Below are 20329 nucleotides of genomic sequence, written 5' to 3'. Positions count from 1 at the left end.
ACCTTCCTGACGCCTTTATAAATGTAGAAGTAGAGCTCTCGGCCCACATTGAAGCAGATCCGATCCCCGTTACCAGACTGGTCGTTGACGTTGACGAATGAAACCTTGACAGGGTTGGATCCCTGCGAATTAAAGGGCACCCGGTTAGGGCGGCTGTACTCGGAGTGAGAGAGGAGCTTGTAGAGGCCTTCCCGGGTGGTGAACTGGGTCTTAATTTCGTTCATTTCCTTCCCTCCTCCCTCCGCCGCCATCTTGGAAAGCAGCTCTCATCCTGCCAAATACCCGGATCTGCCCGAGCACGCATGCGCAGGACAAGCCCTCAGGGGGTTCGCTCACTACAGCGGACGGCCTCTCCTCTGGGTGGGCGGGGTCCATGTGATGCCATAAGCGCTACTGCGCATGCGGGCCCCTTGCAGGGTGTAAGCCGCTGTCAGTGTCTTGTTGGCGCCCTCTGTTGGGCATTTGAGGAACTACATGTTATTATTTCTCGGTGTCCCTCTCTATTAGGGGCCTCTGGGGCCACTAGTCCCATGTGATGTTGTTTATCTTTTGTCTTATGATGAGACTCACGTGCAAATCGAGTCATGTAATATGTCCTTACCATAGAAGTCAGTGGCAGTGTAATTTACTTTAATGGAATACAATAGTGTCAGATCACATAAATGTTGCAGTCACATCATCTTCCATTACAAACTCAGTGCTATTCAAAGCATCTATGAACTACCCCTGCTGTCATGGATCTAGGCTTGCCATTGCTCTATAACCTAAGCTTTACTAATACTTGACAACTTTTGAGAAGAGACATCAGGGAGATTCTGAAATGTGGCATGTAAAGTGAAACTTTTGCCCTGATACCCCACCTGTTTATATGCACACGCCCCCAAAATGAATACAGACCCCCAAACTAATACAGACCACAGACCAGACCCCCTAAACTAATACAGACCCCAGAACAGACCCCTAAACTAATACAGACCCCAGACCAGACCCCCTAAACTAATACAGACCCCCGACCAGACCCCTAAAAAAATACACACCCCAGCAAATCTCCCAACTTTCAAGTATCACAAAGAGTATCACAAATATTTATTTTTTTAAGCCACGCCTCTAATCCTACCCAAGTCAATACACACCCGGTTAAGCCCATACAGTATCATGCTCCCATAGTGCCTCCCACACAGTATAATGCCAAATAGCTGCCCCATACAGTATAATGCCCCCTTAGCTGCCCCTAGTGCCAGTGCCCACATATAAAGTGCCAGTGCCCTTGTAGATAGTGCCACAGTGTCCCCTTTAGATAGTGCCCCTATATAGTGCCACAGTGTCCATGTAAAGAGTGCCTTGAAGATAGTGCCACACCCCCTGTAGATAGCGCTACCCCCCCCCCCTGTAGATAGTGCCGTTGGGACTCCCTCTAGAAGCGGACTCCCCGGCAAGAGTATCAGCAACACTCTGGCAGGGCATTCTGCTCCAGGAGTAGCCCCTAACATCACTGTCCATATATGACGTCAAGAGCTTCCCTGGACGCAGCATTAGGTTTAACTGTATCTGCGTCCTGAGAACGCAGATAAAGTTGACAGCGAGACATACCCCCGGCCTCCGGGGCAGCGGGACACCAACTGTACGCTGTACGCAGGACGGTTGGGAGGTATGACCCAGACCCCCTAAACTAATACAGACCCCAAACCCACTAACAAAAAATATAGACCTTATAAAAAATATAGACCCCCAAACAAGAACCCCTATATACATACAGACCCTTAAATAAATACAGACCCCTATACCACAAACACCTAGTGAAATACAGACCCCAAACCCCTTAAAATACAGACTCCATAAAAAAAAATCTAGATGCCTGACTAGAGCCCCCTCAACCAGTTAAGGACTAGGCTGTTTTACAGCTAAATGACCGGAGAAAATATCACGGTTTTGCTATGCACTTCTATAGATGAATATAATTCTGCAGGTGAATAAAGTTTATCTTTGAATTTTACACTCTTTTTAAAGGACAGATAGGGCTTTGTTTTAATGCCATTTGTCAGTATATATCATTTTTATTTTTTTCTGTAAAGTGGGCAAAATTGGAAAAAAATTCAAGAATTTAGCAAATGTGTCATTTTATGCAAACAGTGATCACACATAGTATGGACCACAGATAAAATGTATCTCATTTCACATTCTGCCACTTCTCCCGTGCATGGGGATACCCAATATGGGTGCCTTATTCACTGTGCGGGCATGTGCCAGGGCCTGGCATAAAAGGAGGCACTTGATTTTATAGCCGCATACTGTGTTCTGGGGTTCTAATGCTGCTGAAACCTTAGAAACCCCCCATAAATGACTTCATTCACACAAGTAGACCCCACAAGGTAATCGCTGCATATTTGCTGCGGGTATTCCCTATTGAATTCAATGGTGATGTAAAACCTACAACAAATAGCAGTTGTTGCGTTTTGTTTTTTTTAGTTGGGTTTGCAGCTATTCTGCCGCAAAAAACTCAACTCTGAATAAAAAAAAAACACTATACTTAGGGGGTCTGTCTTTCCTTCTCCAAGCCGGCGTCCTAGGATGACGCTTCATCTCGCGTGACCGCCGCTGCAGCCAATCAATGAAACGTCATCCCAGGAGACCGGCCAGCAGGACGGTTAATGCAGCAGTTTCCCACAGCGGACATTCCGGGCCTGTGATTGGCTGTAGCGGCGGTCACATAGGATGTATGCTTTAACGCAGCATATCCGTCCCGTGTGAACACGGCCTACTTTCAAAATATCTGCTCTTGAAGCGTAGATCGTAAAAGTATTCATCTAGGGGCATAATGGGAATTTATTTTATTTTGCTTTCCTAAAATAAGAAATTGCAGGTTTATGCAAATGGCGCTTTCCAGCAGTCGACATTAGAAAATACACAAACATGACATCCACCCCCCACCCATTCCCTCCCTCACCCTTGGAGTAAAATAAGGAGGAAAAATAAAAATGGAATGTAGGGCAAAAATATTTTCAATTTATAATCTAAAATCTAATAATTCAGAACAGTGTGGTATTTTGTAAAACATGGGTGAATGTACAGGCCTGGTTGTGAGGGACAAATAAATCGTGAATCTTTGCGGCGCCCGTCTTTTCTGCAGACGCGGCACTTTTTTTGGGGGGGTCGCTTCTAGTTGGTGTTGGGTGAACGGGACTGATAAATTGCCTTTCAGTCCATCATTTGACATCCTCAGACTGGGGGCCTTCTCTGGTGTCCTGAATATGAGGCCTTCGGTGTCTCTGCCTCTGTTTGTGTCTCTGCCTCTGTTTTTTATTTGTAGAGCACAAATGAGTTGTGGATTATCACCAGTAGCAGATAAATGGCCAGTATTTCGCTTAAATCCACCCGCCCCCATGTACTTATTATATTCGGACACGCTCACTGGTTTGTGCTTGTTCGATGTTGCCCCCCTTTCCCTCACCGCCACTGTTCCTGCGGTATGAATCGTGCTTAGCACACACACGTCTTTGCGATCCCTGTACTTGACCACCAGCAATTCCTCAGATGCATAAGCACAGGAGTCCCCCTTTACCATGCGCTTCCCCACTAATTGCTGCGGAAAACCAATTCGGATTTTGCGCATTTTACCACACGCCCCGGTCCTCGCATCATGCAAATTCCTAAACAGGGGCGCACTGGAATAAAATTTTTCGCAGTACAGGTGGTACCCCTTGTGAAGCGGAGGCTGCATTATCTCCCACACGATCTTACTGCTGGTGGAAAGATCAGGGGGGCATCCAGGGACCATTATTGAGCGGTCCCGCCCTTCATAAATTCTGGTGACGGCGGTATATCCTGACCTGCTTTCGCACAATTTATAAAGCATAATGCCATATCATGCCCTTTTGGAGGGTAGATATTGGCGAAAGCTAAACCTTCCATGGAAGTTGAGGAGGGATTCGTCCGCGCTTACATTCTACTCTCGGGTAAAAGTTTGTTTAGACAATTTATCAGTGGTCTTAATTTGAACAACCGATCACGGTATGAATGGGTACTGGGGTGGGGGCCGTGAGTTGTCATTGAAGTGGAGGGAGCTCATTATCGGTTTGTAATGAGACCTGGGCATGACTGCAGAATACGCTGGGGTGTCTTGGGCGGGTGTTGTTGACCAGTACGATCTTATGGAGGGCTTTTTTTTTACAATACCCATATTTAGGATAAGCCCCAAATATTTTTTTTAATTCTGCCAAATTGGTGGGCGTCCAATCTCTGGCATGGGTGGATGAAGGTTTCTGCCTTATATGCTGCGTGGCATATAAATTGCTTCGGTGGACGATTACATTTAGGAGGTCGCCAGTAATAAATAAACTGAAGTAATCCATTTGGGCAAGATTACAATTGTCCACAGTTATGCCAGGAGTGGCAGAAAATGCATGGATTCTAGGCCCAAAAGATGGAGCAGGTGCCCATACGAGAGCCTGAACTGGAGGGACCAGACTGTCCCGTGCTACAGCGCTACTAGGCCCTGCGCTTCCATGTTCTGCAGTTTCAACTGCGTCAGGGACAACGTCCCCTGAAGAGGAACCTGATGTGACGCTATCATCATCACTGCCGAAAACATTCTCCATTTCTGATGCCATCTCTGATGCTGTCTCAGAGTCTGACCACAGCATGGCGTATGCCATTGGTCAGCGTCATACACTTCTCTGTACAACGCCCACTTGGCCATATAGTAAAATACGCCCAGTTGTCCATTAAGAAACTCATTAGCATAAAGCTACTATAGGTCATAACTCCGTAAAAAAGTATCGTTTTTCTAAATAAAAAAACACTCCTGTAATCTACATTACAGCGCCGATCACATCACGTACAAGATAGGCCACTTATAATGTGGTGACAGAGCCTCTTTAAAGGGACAGGACAATGAAATGTGTAAAACCCGCATTTTACTGAACTAGACTGGTCAGTTGCTCCTCAGTGGATAAGAGTGAATGCTGATAAACTGGCAACCTGCAGTCTGTTACTAAGGAGCAACTGATATTTCCCTTTTTTTTGTATTGTTTCGAGGTTTATTTTACATTGTTTTTTTCTCCTACAAATAGCATTGTACTTTATAAATTAAACTAGTGAAGTAAATTAAAGGTGGGCCACCCTAGTGGATGCAACACCAGAGGCATAGCTTCACACTCATGAGCCTTGGTGCACATTTTATACCTGTGGCCGACTCCTAACCAATGACATCAAGCGCTGCCACATATGACATCACACTGTACAGCAGCAGTCTGCAATCTGAGGTTCTCTGAAACAACAACTCCCAGCATAACCTCACAGCCTCAGTCTGGGACTTGTGGTTCGATAATGCCTGGAGAGCCACAGGTTGCAGACCGCTGCTATGGGGAATTTGCATACACTCTAATAGTAAGATATTAATTTGTCCAATGATGTCATCTGGTGTGATGACATCATTGTATCATCTGCTGCTATTTTCCTATGTTGCAGGTAGGTTTTTGCCCGCTCCCCAGGTATAGCGCCTGCAACCCCTATAGCTACACCATTATATTGGACCACAAATACCAGCATATTAATAATATAATGTGCAAGTTGACAAGTGCAAGATCCTTTGGTCAAAAAGCTGCAAATGGGCCCTTTATGATTGTCCCTGAATTATATGCAACCGCTGAACTAAATTTTCTTCTGTATGAATGGAAAGTGCACGTTCCAGATAGGGCGACGTCCTGCACCAGACTGGGGATGGATGTAGATATAAATACATTTTCACTATGTTGCAGTGCAGATGACCCCCCACCCTCTTCTCCCATTTAGTACTGACATCCTACACCCTGTGAGTCTGGAAGCTTCTGCTTCTCGGTCCTTCCAGATCTTAGACTCTTCCAGAATGCGGCATCGCCTGATATAAAGAGCAGCTGGGAACACAGTGCGGAGACGTAGCAGAGAGGACACAGCGCAGAGACATAGCAGAGAGGACACAGCTCAGCCACACAGACTGATAGCGAACACTACACCGCTACATGTAGAGCAAGCACAAGCCGGTCTGATAGAAGAAGAGAAAACTCACAGCCATTGCATTGGGAAAAGCAGAGGCGGCGCAATTGCAAAGATAAGGATTAGTCGCAGATCGGTCGTGCAGATAAAGAGGGGATACAACATATATAGATCAGGTAAGACGTCTTTGGGGGTATCATCAAATGGGGTATGCACACTATGTATTGGGTTTTGCTATAGGCTGGTTATGTGTTATTCTAGATTCAGTAAATGACGCTTATCCATTGTATAATGGAAATGTACAATTTTCTAAGATACTTTGCATCCATTATAAGATTGCTGCTTGCTGTCAGTGAATGGGAATATTAATTGATTACATCTAAAGGATGAAAATCTGTGATGATCATAGAGGTGCATGGCTCCTGACAAGACAGAGCCCTAATACATTGTTCTTTATGGAGTATTACATGATCAAGATGGATTTTCAGCAGCTAGAGGTAAGTAATGAAGGTTGTCATTCAGTGACTGCAAGCAGTGTGCAGCCATTCTTCTGCCGCACCAAAGGTCAAAGTGGGTATGAGCAATTGTGCTTGCTCATAAGTATATGCCCTTGACTGGAGGGCCCATAGATGTGGATCTTACTGCCAGTATCATTAGGAATAGTCCAGGATGGGATTAGAACGGCATGGGAAACAAGAAGGGTGAGGGTTATTGTTGTTGTTCCCAGGGTAGACTGCCGAGAAAATAGACCACCTTCTACAAGGTATGACATAGAGTATCTCCAGATTTTGCTATGGTTAGAATGATCTTCCATGAGTCGTCTGGTTGTCTATGGCTACCTGAGAGGTTGGAGGATAAAATCTCATGTTCTACATTTACGTTCCCTAGGATGCCCGAAGACACCAGGATGATGGAGGAGGCGGTGGAGACTTTTGCTTTCCAAGCTGAGATCGCTCAGTTGATGTCTCTGATCATTAACACCTTCTATTCCAACAAAGAAATCTTCCTACGAGAAATCATCTCCAACTCATCTGATGTAAGTTCAAGCGGAGTAAACTTCATCCTACGGAGAAACTTTTTCTGCAATATAATTTTTTTTTATATACATCTTCTATAAGACTCTTAGCCATGGGGTTCATCTTTATCGGAGACGTAGCTTGCAGCTCCAGCTTCCTGGTACATGAATGCTCCCCACCATAGTAAGATTGCTCCATCTACTGTGTATACATGAGGTCCACATCCATAGATGTCTCCGGTCACTTTGATGTCTCCATATAGTCCATAATGTAAAAAAACTGAACTTGTCTTTTGTTTAAATTTAATCCAATTTTTGCTACCTCGTAATCTCACCTTAGTATGTTTTATATTTCAGGCTCTGGATAAAATCCGATATGAGAGTCTCACTGACCCCAGCAAACTGGATTCTGGGAAAGACCTAAAAATTGACCTGATCCCCAACCAGCATGAACGCACCCTGACTATTATTGACACTGGCATCGGCATGACCAAAGCCGATCTCATCAACAACCTGGGCACCATCGCCAAATCTGGAACCAAGGCTTTTATGGAGGCTCTGCAGGCCGGAGCAGATATTTCCATGATTGGTCAGTTTGGTGTTGGTTTCTACTCGGCCTACCTTATAGCTGAGAAAGTCACGGTGATCACCAAGCACATTGATGATGAGCAGTATGTCTGGGAGTCGTCAGCCGGAGGATCCTTCACTATCAGAGTAGACAACGGTAAGTTCTCTATTCTGTCTCATTATCATATTAGTCAGCCAGAAATGTCTGGTGTCACCCACAAAAATGGAGCCAGTTGGCCCAAAATCAACAATCCCCAAAGAACTAATGGCAAAGTCTCTTCTCTAAACAACCTACCCCCTCTGTGTTGTCAGGTGAGCCCCTGGGACGTGGGACTAAGGTTATTCTACACTTGAAGGAAGATATGACTGAATACTTGGAGGAAAAGAGGATTAAAGACGTTGTGAAGAAACATTCTCAGTTTATTGGCTATCCCATCACTTTGTATGTAAGTTTTCAATATGGTACCTTGAGATTATATTTGCAGAATAGACCATTCACATTATAGGAAAGTTGACTGAACCTGCCGATTTCTTCGGGATCGGCCAACTATCAAATATGTATGGTAATGTCCCGATCCTCCCTAGACGGCAGATGTCGGGGGAAAGAAGTATAGGGCATGTTGGATTGTAACATGCCCCATCCTTTGTTCCCGCAGGAGATAAGCCACTGTGAAAGGGGTCTGGCAGCAGCCTATTCCCATCTACCTATTGAAAACACATACATGCTCGGCTGAGCCCAGCAGTGCAGGTATATGGGGGAATTAGGAGGAATAGCTGTCGTCTGAGACCTACATGGTGTCTTGTATTGGGTGGTGAGTGCTGCCTGACCTGTTGCCTGCAGGAACCTTTCATTATGCCCTGCAGGAATCTGCTACATGGGTAAACCTTGGGTCTCTGACTGTTGTGAGGAGATAGAGAATGTTGTGTCTCCATCTGACAACAGCATACAGCCAACTCAAAACAATGGTGGGTTTCCTTGTAACGCCAAGAACATTTCAAGATGTTGCAATGCTCCTGGCACATTACCGTCACCCCAAAACGTTTTCCCAAGGCTTCACCATTCTCGTTGATTCTCCTCAATTCATGTCATTGAAAGTGTTGAGACTATTGAATTCTACCAAAGCTTTGAAGCCATGAGGTTGCCATCACCTCCTGTGAGATATTACAGCACAGTTCCAGGCTAACTCCATGCTATATGTTTCCGTACCGGACAGGTGGAGAAGCAACGTGAGAAAGAAATCAGTGATAACGAAGCTGAAGAGGAAATTACAGAAAACAAGAACGTAGAGAACAATGATGAAAAGCCTAAGATTGAAGACGTGGGATCTGACGAAGAAGAAGATGGAAAGAAAAAGAGGACAAAAAAGATCAAAGAGAAATACGTTGACCAAGAAGAGCTGAATAAAACCAAACCCCTCTGGACTCGCAACCCTGATGACATCACCAATGATGAGTATGGAGAATTCTACAAGAGTCTCAGCAATGACTGGGAGGACCACCTGGCTGTAAAAGTAAGTGGACTTATAATATCTTCTTGTACATAGGGTCAGTATTGTAGCAGTTACATTCTTGTACATAGGGGGCAGTACTATAGTAGTTATATTCTTGTATATAGGGGGCAGTATTATAGTAGTTATATTCTTGTGTATAGGGGCAGTATTATAGTAGTATATTCTTGTATATAGGAGCAGTATTATAGTAGTTATATTCTTGTATATAGGAGCAGTATTATAGTAGTTATATTCTTGTGTATAGGGGCAGTATTATAGTAGTTATATTCTTGTATATAGGAGCAGTATTATAGTAGTTATATTCTTGTATATAGGAGCAGTATTATAGTAGTTATATTCTTGTATATAGGGGCAGTATTATAGTAGTTATATTCTTGTATATAGGAGGCAGTATTATAGTAGTTATATTCTTGTATATAGGAGCAGTATTATAGTAGTTATATTCTTGTATATAGGTGGCAGTATTATAGTAGTTATATTCTTGTATATAGGGGGCAGTATTATAGTAGTTATATTCTTGTATATAGGAGGCAATATTATAGTAGTTATATTCTTGTATATAGGGGGCAGTATTATAGTAGTTATATTCTTGTATATAGGGGGCAGTATTATAGTAGTTATATTCTTGTATATAGGGGGCAGTATTATAGTAGTTATATTCTTGTATATAGGGGGCAGTATTATAGTAGTTATATTCTTGTATATAGGGGCAGTATTATAGTAGTTATATTCTTGTACATAGGGGACAGTATTATAGTAGTTATATTCTTGTATATAGGGGACAGTAATATAGTAGTTATATTGTTGTATATAGGAGGCAGTATTATAGTAGTTATATTCTTGTATATAGGGGGCAGTATTATAGTAGTTATATTCTAGTATATAGGAGCAGTATTATAGTAGTTATATTCTTGTATATAGGGGTCAGTATTATAGTAGTTATATTCTGGTATATAGGAGCAGTATTATAGTAGTTATATTCTTGTATATAGGGGGCAGTATTATAGTAGTTATATTCTTGTATATAGGAGGCAATATTATAGTAGTTATATTCTTGTATATAGGGGGCAGTATTCTAGTAGTTATATTCTTGTATATAGGAGCAGTATTATAGTAGTTATATTCTTGTATATAGGAGCAGTATTATAGTAGTTATATTCTTGTATATAGGGGCAGTATTATAGTAGTTATATTCTTGTATATAGGAGGCAGTATTATAGTAGTTATATTCTTGTATATAGGAGCAGTATTATAGTAGTTATATTCTTGTATATAGGAGGCAGTATTATAGTAGTTATATTCTTGTATATAGGGGGCAGTATTATAGTAGTTATATTCTTGTATATAGGAGCAGTATTATAGTAGTTATATTCTTGTATATAGGGGTCAGTATTGTAGCAGTTACATTCTTGTACATAGGGGGCAGTACTATAGTAGTTATATTCTTGTATATAGGGGGCAGTATTATAGTAGTTATATTCTTGTGTATAGGGGCAGTATTATAGTAGTATATTCTTGTATATAGGAGCAGTATTATAGTAGTTATATTCTTGTATATAGGAGGCAGTATTATAGTAGTTATATTCTTGTATATAGGATTAGTATTATAGTAGTTATATTCTTGTATATAGGAGGCAGTATTATAGTAGTTATATTCTTGTATATAGGGGGCAGTATTATAGTAGTTATATTCTAGTATATAGGAGCAGTATTATAGTAGTTATATTCTTGTATATAGGGGTCAGTATTATAGTAGTTATATTCTGGTATATAGGAGCAGTATTATAGTAGTTATATTCTTGTATATAGGGGGCAGTATTATAGTAGTTATATTCTTGTATATAGGAGGCAATATTATAGTAGTTATATTCTTGTATATAGGGGGCAGTATTCTAGTAGTTATATTCTTGTATATAGGAGCAGTATTATAGTAGTTATATTCTTGTATATAGGAGCAGTATTATAGTAGTTATATTCTTGTATATAGGGGCAGTATTATAGTAGTTATATTCTTGTATATAGGAGGCAGTATTATAGTAGTTATATTCTTGTATATAGGAGCAGTATTATAGTAGTTATATTCTTGTATATAGGAGGCAGTATTATAGTAGTTATATTCTTGTATATAGGGGGCAGTATTATAGTAGTTATATTCTTGTATATAGGAGCAGTATTATAGTAGTTATATTCTTGTATATAGGGGTCAGTATTGTAGCAGTTACATTCTTGTACATAGGGGGCAGTACTATAGTAGTTATATTCTTGTATATAGGGGGCAGTATTATAGTAGTTATATTCTTGTGTATAGGGGCAGTATTATAGTAGTATATTCTTGTATATAGGAGCAGTATTATAGTAGTTATATTCTTGTATATAGGAGCAGTATTATAGTAGTTATATTCTTGTGTATAGGGGCAGTATTATAGTAGTTATATTCTTGTATATAGGAGCAGTATTATAGTAGTTATATTCTTGTATATAGGAGCAGTATTATAGTAGTTATATTCTTGTATATAGGGGCAGTATTATAGTAGTTATATTCTTGTATATAGGAGCAGTATTATAGTAGTTATATTCTTGTATATAGGGGCAGTATTATAGTAGTTATATTCTTGTATATAGGGGCCAGTATTATAGTAGTTATATTTGTGTATATAGGGGGCAGTATTATAGTAGTTATATTCTTGTATATAGGAGCAGTATTATAGTAGTTATATTCTTGTATATAGGGGCAGTATTATAGTAGTTATATTCTTGTATATAGGAGCAGTATTATAGTAGTTATATTCTTGTATATAGGGGCAGTATTATAGTAGTTATATTCTTGTATATAGGGGCCAGTATTATAGTAGTTATATTCGTGTATATAGGGGGCAGTATTATAGTAGTTATATTCTTGTATATAGGAGCAGTATTATAGTAGTTATATTCTTGTATATAGGTGGCAATATTATAGTAGTTATATTCTTGTATATAGGGGGCAGTATTATAGTAGTTATATTCTTGTATATAGGGGGCAGTATTATAGTAGTTATATTCTTGTATATAGGACCAGTATTATAGTAGTTATATTCTTGTATATAGGTGGCAGTATTATAGTAGTTATATTCTTGTATATAGGGGGCAGTATTATAGTAGTTATATTCTTGTATATAGGGGGCAGTTTTCTAGTAGTTATATTCTTGTATATAGGGGGCAGTATTATAGTAGTTATATTCTTGTATATAGGGGGCAGTATTATAGTAGTTATATTCTTGTATATAGGGGCAGTATTATAGTAGTTATATTCTTGTACATAGGGGACAGTATTATAGTAGTTATATTCTTGTATATAGGGGACAGTAATATAGTAGTTATATTGTTGTATATAGGAGGCAGTATTATAGTAGTTATATTCTTGTATAAAGGGGGCAGTATTATAGTAGTTATATTCTAATATATAGGAGCAGTATTATAGTAGTTATATTCTTGTATATAGGGGTCAGTATTATAGTAGTTATATTCTGGTATATAGGAGCAGTATTATAGTAGTTATATTGTTGTATATAGGGGCCAGTATTATAGTAGTTATATTCTTGTATATAGGAGGCAATATTATAGTAGTTATATTCTTGTATATAGGGGGCAGTATTCTAGTAGTTATATTCTTGTATATAGGGGGCAGTATTCTAGTAGTTATATTCTTGTATATAGGGGGCAGTATTATAGTAGTTATATTCTTGTATATAGGGGGCAGTATTCTAGTAATTATATTCATGTATATAGGGGGCAGTATTATAGTAGTTATATTCTTGTATATAGGGGGCAGTATTATAGTAGTTATATTCTTGTATATAGGGGGCAGTATTATAGTAGTTATATTGTATATAGGGGGCAGTATTATAGTAGTTATATTCTTGTATATAGGGGCACTATTTTAGTAGTTATATTCTTGTATATAGGAGGCAGTATTATAGTAGTTATATTCTTGTATATAGCAGCAGTATTATAGTAGTTATGTTCTTGTATACAGGGAGCAGTATTATAGCAGTTATATTCTTGTATATAGGAGCAGTATTATAGTAGTTATATTCTTGTGTATAGGGGGCAGTATTATAGTAGTTATATTCTTGTATATAGGAGCAGTATTATAGTAGTTATATTCATGAATATAGGGGGCAGTATTATAGTAGTTATATTCTTGTATATAGGGGCAGTATTATAGTAGTTATATTCTTGTATATAGGGGGCAGTATTATAGTAGTTATATTGTATATAGGGGCAGTATTATAGTAGTTATATTCTTGTACATAGGGGGCAGTATTATAGTAGTTATATTCTTGTACATAGGGGCAGTATAATAGTAGTTCCATTATTGTCCATTAGGGGCAGTAAGAAGTGACAACCACTTCTGTGAGTTAGAAAACCAGTGTAGGAGACAAATCCTCCCTAGGCAAAAAAAATATGAAATATGTTCTTAATCTTTAAGGTTACTGGAACTGCTCCGTAACACATCCTCCGAACTGGGAAACTAAGCACTTTGCTATGATGTTCCTGTGTTCTTGTTTCCAGCATTTCTCTGTGGAAGGACAGCTCGAGTTTAGAGCCCTTGTCTTTGTTCCCCGAAGGGTAACTTTTGACTTGTTTGAGAACAGGAAGAAGAAGAATAACATTAAGCTGTATGTGCGCAGAGTCTTCATCATGGACAACTGCGATGACCTAATCCCAGACTTTCTGAGTATGTTTTTATTATACATGTAATAATTTTGGTACCTTCATAGCCTATTTACATGAATTATGGGCTCATGTCCCTCAAGCTGATATTGTAAACCTATTCAAGAACACAATTTCTATTTATCTTGGTCTTGGAAGAACTTGTGGTCTGACCATGCTTTGCATTTTCCACAGATTTCATGAAGGGAGTGGTGGACTCTGAGGACTTACCCCTCAATATTTCCCGTGAGACACTTCAGCAGAGCAAAATCCTCAAAGTCATCCGCAAGAACCTGGTGAAGAAGTGTCTAGAACTATTCACCGAGCTAGCTGAGGACAAAGAGAACTACAAGAAATTTTATGAGCAGTTCTCCAAGAATATCAAAGTAAGAGAAGAATTATATATTGTTCTATACATCTAGTATAAGGACCATTCAGAAACCTACATCTCCTTAGGGTCTTTTCTTAAAACCATGGATGGTTCCAAGTATTGAGATGGTCAACTGAAGAGATATTTGTGTTGAGTTATTCATTTATAATTTTTTATTTAAAAGCTTGGAATCCATGAAGATACCCAGAACCGTAAGAAGCTTTCGGAGCTCTTACGTTATCACTCCTCCGGTTCTGGAGATGAGATGATCTCTCTGGCTGAATACGTCTCTCGTATGAGGGAAAATCAGAAACACATCTACTACATCACAGGTAAGATCTATTGCTCCTCCACTGGGTTATTGAGGTCTATCTGAGACCACCAAGTGTTGTCTCACATCTTCTGTACTTCCTTACTGATCTCATGTTCCTGACCTTCTTAGGAGAGACCAAGGACCAAGTGGCTCATTCAGCCTTTGTGGAGAAACTCCGGAAACACGGCCTAGAAGTGATCTATATGACCGAGCCCATTGATGAGTACTGTGTCCAACAGCTCAAGGAGTTTGATGGAAAGACTTTGGTCTCTGTAACGAAGGAAGGGTTGGAGCTCCCAGAAGATGAAGAAGAGAAGAAGAAACAGGAGGAGATTAAACTTAAATTTGAAGACCTCTGCAAGACTATGAAAGACATTCTGGACAAGAATGTGGAAAAGGTAGGTTTTCTTGGAGCTTGTCCATGACCTTGATGCTTTTATTGACACATACAAATGATCAGATTTAGGTTTCTACTGGATATGTCATGTGGTAACACCCAAGTTTATTATGTCTAGGTGGTTATCTCAAACAGACTGGTGGAGTCCCCATGCTGCATTGTGACTAGCACCTATGGGTGGTCAGCCAACATGGAGCGCATCATGAAGGCTCAGGCTCTCCGGGACAACTCCATAATGGGCTACATGGCAGCAAAGAAACACCTAGAAATCAACTGTGAACATCCGATCATAGAAAATCTGCGTCAAAAAGCAGAGTCCGACAAGAATGACAAGTCGGTGAAGGATCTGGTTACTCTGCTCTATGAAACTGCCCTCCTGTCATCGGGCTTCAGCTTGGAAGACCCACAGACCCATGCCAACCGTATCTACAGGATGATCAAGCTTGGCTTAGGTAAGTGAGTCCCTATTTTTTTTTTTATGTCCATTGATTATCTATGAATTATCTTAGAAGCAGGAAACATTTGCTGAATGGCTTTAAAGGTGATCTCCGCTTTGGACAACCCCTACTTGCTAAAAGGCTGCCATGACAACAAGATGATCACAAAGAGTCCCCCTGCTGGGACCCCCAGCGACCAGCTGTAATCTGTGGAAACTTGGCAGTTAGGCTTCGTTCACATCTGCGCTAGGGTACTGTTCCGTCTGAGCTTTCCGTGGGAACAAGACCCTGACTGACACAAACGAAAACCAAAGGTTTCCGTTTCCATCACCATTGATTTCAATGGTGACGGATCCGGTGCCAATGGTTTCCGTTTGTCTCAGTTGTCCAAGGGTTCCGTCGTTCTGACAATAGCGTAGTCGACTTAGAAAATGTTTTTTCTAAACCGGACAAGGCCTTTAATAACTGTTCGGGGATTGTAGTACATTTCTTCACCAAATGTTACAGTAGGCACTATGCATTCTGGTAGGTAGCATTCTCCTGGTGTCCGCCAAACCCAGATGATTCCTCCATTAGACTGCCAGATACTAAGCAGTGATTTATTACTGCAGAGAACACACTGCTCCAGAGTCCAGTGCTGACGTGCTTTACATTACTCCAGCCGACACTTGGCATTGTGCATAATGATCTTAGGCTTGTGTGCAGTGACCATGGACACTCACAGGCGCACAGTTCTTGTGTTAATGTCACTTCCAGAGGCAGTGTGGATCTCTGTAGTGAGTGATATAACAGAGGATAGGCGATTTTTACACGTTACATGTTTCAGCACTCGGTGGCCCAAATCTGTGAGTTTGAATAATCTACCACTTCATTATTGAGCTGTTGTAACTTCTAGACGCTTCTGTTCACAATAATAACACTTACAGGTGACCAGGGTAGATTAAACCCCTTAATGACCAGCCTATTTTAGACGTTAATGACCAAGCCATTTTTTACGTTTTTCCATCGTCTCATTCAAAGAGCTATACACTTTTTATTTTTGCTTCGACATAGCCGTATAAGGTCTTGTTTTTTGCGGGACAAGTTGTAATTTTAAATAGCACCATTTTGGGGTACATATTATTTATTGATTAACTTTTTTTTAGGGGGGGGATAGAAAAAAACCAGCAATTTTGCCACACTTTTTTGCGTCCTAAATTTACGCCGTTTACCGTGTGATATAAATAACACAATAACTTTATTCAGCGGGCTGTTGCGATTGCAGCGATACCAAATTTGTATAGTTTTTGTATGTTTTACTACTTTTGCACAGTGAAAACACTTTTTTTTTCAAAATGATTTGTTTTTGTGTCTCCATATTTGAAGTGCCGTAATGTTTTTATTTTTTCACCGATGCAAATGTATGAGGGCTTTTTTTTTGCGGGACGACTTGTAGTTTTTATCGGTAACATTTTGGAGTAGATGCGACTTTTTTATCACTTTTTATCAAATTTTTTTTAAGGCTGGATTCAAAGAAAACAGCAATTTTTGAATTTTTCTTTATTTTATTTTTTACGACGTTCACCGTGCGGGTTAAATAATGTAATAAGTTTATAGTTGGGGTCGTTACGGACGCGGCAATACCAAATATGTGTAACTTTTTTACTTTATTTTGTTTGTTAATAATAATAAAGCATTTTGTAAGGGGAAAAGTGGGTTTTTCATATTTTTTTCACTTAGTTTTTTTTCACTTTTTATTAAACTTTTTTTTAAACTTTTTTACTAGTCCCACTAGGGGACTTATCTATGCGATCCTCCGATTGCATTTATAATACACTGCAATACTTCTGTATTGCAGTGTATTACTGCCTGTCCGTGTAAAACGGACAGGCATCTGCTAGGCCTCCGGCATGACCTAGCAGGCATTCACTACAGGCAGACCTGGGGGCCTTTATTAGGCCCCCGGCTGCCATGGGAGACACTGACACTCGGCGATCGTATCGCCGGGTGTTGGTGGGAGAGAGAGGGAGCTCCCTCCCTCTCTCCAAAACCACTCAGATGCGGTGCACGCTATTCAGCACCGCATCTGAGGGGTTAAACGGGTGAGATCGATACTTATATCGATCTCACCCGGTCGAGCAGGGACGCCCCTAGCCCTCAGCTGCCTCTGGCAGCTGAGAGCAGGGAGTTTTGACAGCTCCCTGCTCTGTTTACTTATTCCGATGCCGTGACGTAAAAAGTCTATGGCATCGGAATAAGGCCCGTTAGTGACCGACGTAGAAACACTATGGGCCGGTCACTAACCGGTTAAGCACATAATAACAGCAGTTACAGATGACCAGGGCACATCTAGCAGATAATAATAACACTTACAAGTGATTAGGGCAGATCTAGAAGATAATAATAACACTTACAGGTGACCGGGGAACATCTAGCAGATATTAATAACACTTATAGGTGACCAGGGTAGATCTAGCAGATAATAATAGCACTTACAGGTGACCAGGGAAGATCTAGCACATAATAATAGCACTTACAGGTGACCAGGGCAGATCTAGCGGATAATAATAACACTTACATGTGACCAGGGCAGATCTAGAAGATCAGAAATTTCACAAACTAATGGTTAAGACAACATCCTATCACAGCACCACCTGTAAAGTGAGCTCTTCAATACCATCCATACAACTAGTATTGTTTCTCTATGGTTTCTCAATGCTTGATTTTATGCACCTGTTTGCAATGGGTGCCAGTGAAACACCTGAACTTAACAATTACGAGGGGTCTGCATATTTTTGGCCATATTGTGTATGTGTGGTTTGGCTTATAGTGTGTATATATAGAGTTTGACATATAACTTGATTAGTTACAGTATTTGAGTCTCATGCTCTCACTGTTGTGCACAGGGATTGATGAAGATGATGTCACTCAGGAGGACGTCACAAGTCCAGTACTAGAAGAGATGCCACCACTAGAGGGCGACGATGACACGTCCAGGATGGAAGAAGTGGACTGAGAGCAATGACTGTCAGATTCTGCAAAGTCTTATGAACAAATGTGAATGTTTTTGTAAAATATCTTATTAACATGGGAGATATTCATAATATATAAAGCTCTGATGATAAGAATAATTCATTATCTGAATGCATCATTATTTAATCTCCCATCTATGCAGACCTGTCATTTTTTTTTATCATTGTTTGTCTTTTTGGAGCTTTTTTATTTGTTAGACTACTTGCAATGTGCAGGTTGCTTTATTGTACGAGTTTGTTTCTTAATGTTTCACTTTTTAGTAACCGGTAAACTTTTTTGGTAATATAAAGATTAAGCGGCAGATTTGTCAGTTTTTTCATTATTTTCCGGAAAATCAATGTACTGTATACATCAAACTGACCTGACCGATAAAATGTTCATACCAGGTAACACAGAGGTATGCATAATAGCTTTATAATAGTACTGATGCCATTTTGTTCAACCGGAAGTTGTTTTCCAGCAGTTATCGCCCTCAATAACCCACATTTGCTTGGCGGCAAACATAATATTATCTCCTATGGAGACAGGGAGAAAGTATGGGGGCTGGCAAATCATTTATCATGAGAGTGGGCAACTAGATTGTCTGCAGATTCATGTTTTTCATTATGACGTCATACTATACCCCAATGACATCATGCATTGCTCTTCCCAATAGACCAGGCTTCCAGTCATTGATTTTGGTGGATTATTGTATATAACCCCAATATAAAAGACAGTCTAGCCCGGAAAAGAGACATAGGATTATGAGAAGAAGAGATATTGGGGAAAGTCCGGTAACTCAAATGAAAACTGGGTCCCCAATCCCGATGCTGGTTTATGTCATCATTCACCCTCAGAACAGTCTTCTTAGAGGAACACAAGATCAGATAAAGTAATAATCAACAAAAATACAACAAAAAAAGAAGCTTAAAATAGTGAAGCAACTTTATAAGATGGGACTGATCAGTCATATACATGGATGTAAAAGCAGAGGATAGGTCATGATGATCTTTATAGCGCTGCCGGAGAACCGGAAGTCTAGTTGCACAGTCTTCTTTGATGACGATACGACTCTTAGTCACATGACCGGCCCGCTGTACTCCATCTACTCGCTGTATTACTGCTCCTGCTTGTACATAGAGTACAACGGGGCTGATCACATGACGAAGAGTCGTGTCGTCATCAAAGAAGGCGGTGCAACTAGACATCCGGTCCCCCCGGCAGCGCTATAATAATCTATGTAAAATCTCATAATCAGCGAGACGGGGGACCGGAATGTATATTAGCGAGCGTATCACATACTGCAGGGACTAATCATTTTTGATCCCCACATAAATTCTTTAACAATATCACCGATATTCATTTCCTCCAAGCACTGAACTTCCTTCTGATCATTTATGTGATTGTATAGCATCATTATATCACTTTGCAGTTAGCATGATATGTTCTTGTACCAGAGGATGCTGCTTTTTTTCTTATGTTTCTTCAGGGGCCTACAGACCCTCCAGGATTGGGGGTTTGATTGGGAGTATTACCGCTGTTTATATAGAAATATATTTGTCTGCCATTAACTATGTTTAACACCATAAGTGTATACAAAGCAGTTGCATTTCACTAGTTGTTGTTAACTTTGTTGCTGGCTGATTTTTGTATTGCCTCTTTTATTTTCCATCTTTCAATAAAATGTCTGCTTGTGGAGCTGCAAGTTCAGAGCTCAGTGGGTGTTTCCTGTGAAGCCGTTTTCCCTTTCCAGCCTGTGTGCCATCTCAGGTTCTCATCAGACATATATTTATATATATATATATACTGCTATTTAACACTGACCTGTGTTGACTATAGATGCCTTAGTGCCCAGGAGGAGGTCAAGCAGTGGGGTAATACTGTACATGACTGCAAAATCAGACTACACACTGAGATTGTTTGTAGTCTGTAACCATGGAAACACTTATGTCTGCATAGGGGCTGTTTACACAAAACAGTAACAGGGCTGCTTTTATTTTAATATCACATGTAATGTATAGTACTGTTCTCTTCATATGGCCAAGAGGCTCCAGGGCCCATGTGCC

General features: G+C 40.2%; 2 protein-coding genes across 2 annotated transcripts in view; one reads left to right on the top strand and one right to left on the bottom strand.

Moving 5' to 3' along the window:
• Positions 1–309, bottom strand: part of WDR20 (WD repeat domain 20) — a 28190-nt gene extending 27881 nt beyond the window's left edge. The window contains exon 1 of the mRNA XM_075844250.1: positions 3–309. Coding sequence (XP_075700365.1) covers positions 3–251 — 249 coding nt within the window. The 5' untranslated portion in view covers positions 252–309. The remainder of the gene's footprint in view (positions 1–2) is intronic.
• Positions 310–5812: 5503 nt separating this feature from the next.
• On the top strand, positions 5813–19973 carry LOC142664855 (heat shock protein HSP 90-alpha-like). Its single transcript, XM_075844248.1, has 11 exons — positions 5813–6146; positions 6859–7006; positions 7343–7709; positions 7865–7998; positions 8767–9063; positions 13615–13780; positions 13951–14141; positions 14310–14457; positions 14568–14836; positions 14954–15287; positions 18158–19973. Exons 2-11 carry the CDS (start codon positions 6860–6862, stop codon positions 18265–18267), a joined length of 2163 nt encoding a protein of 720 aa, XP_075700363.1. The 5' UTR covers positions 5813–6146; position 6859; the 3' UTR covers positions 18268–19973.
• Positions 19974–20329: the final 356 nt, after the last annotated feature.

Source organism: Rhinoderma darwinii, chromosome 12, assembly GCF_050947455.1.
Source record: "Rhinoderma darwinii isolate aRhiDar2 chromosome 12, aRhiDar2.hap1, whole genome shotgun sequence".
In the NCBI taxonomy this organism is placed as follows: Eukaryota; Metazoa; Chordata; class Amphibia; order Anura; family Rhinodermatidae; genus Rhinoderma; species Rhinoderma darwinii.
Note: the sequence above shows the minus strand (reverse complement) of the source record. Positions and strands in the feature narration are given on the sequence as shown.

Bases quoted from the DNA above. Each gene is read 5' to 3' on its own strand.
- LOC142664855 (XM_075844248.1), top strand. From the start codon at position 6,860: ATGCCCGAAGACACCAGGATGATGGAGGAGGCGGTGGAGACTTTTGCT. The intron at 9,064-13,614 runs GTAAGTGGACTT...TCTTGTTTCCAG, and splicing joins AGGACCACCTGGCTGTAAAA to CATTTCTCTGTGGAAGGACA. The intron at 13,781-13,950 runs GTATGTTTTTAT...CATTTTCCACAG, and splicing joins CCTAATCCCAGACTTTCTGA to ATTTCATGAAGGGAGTGGTG.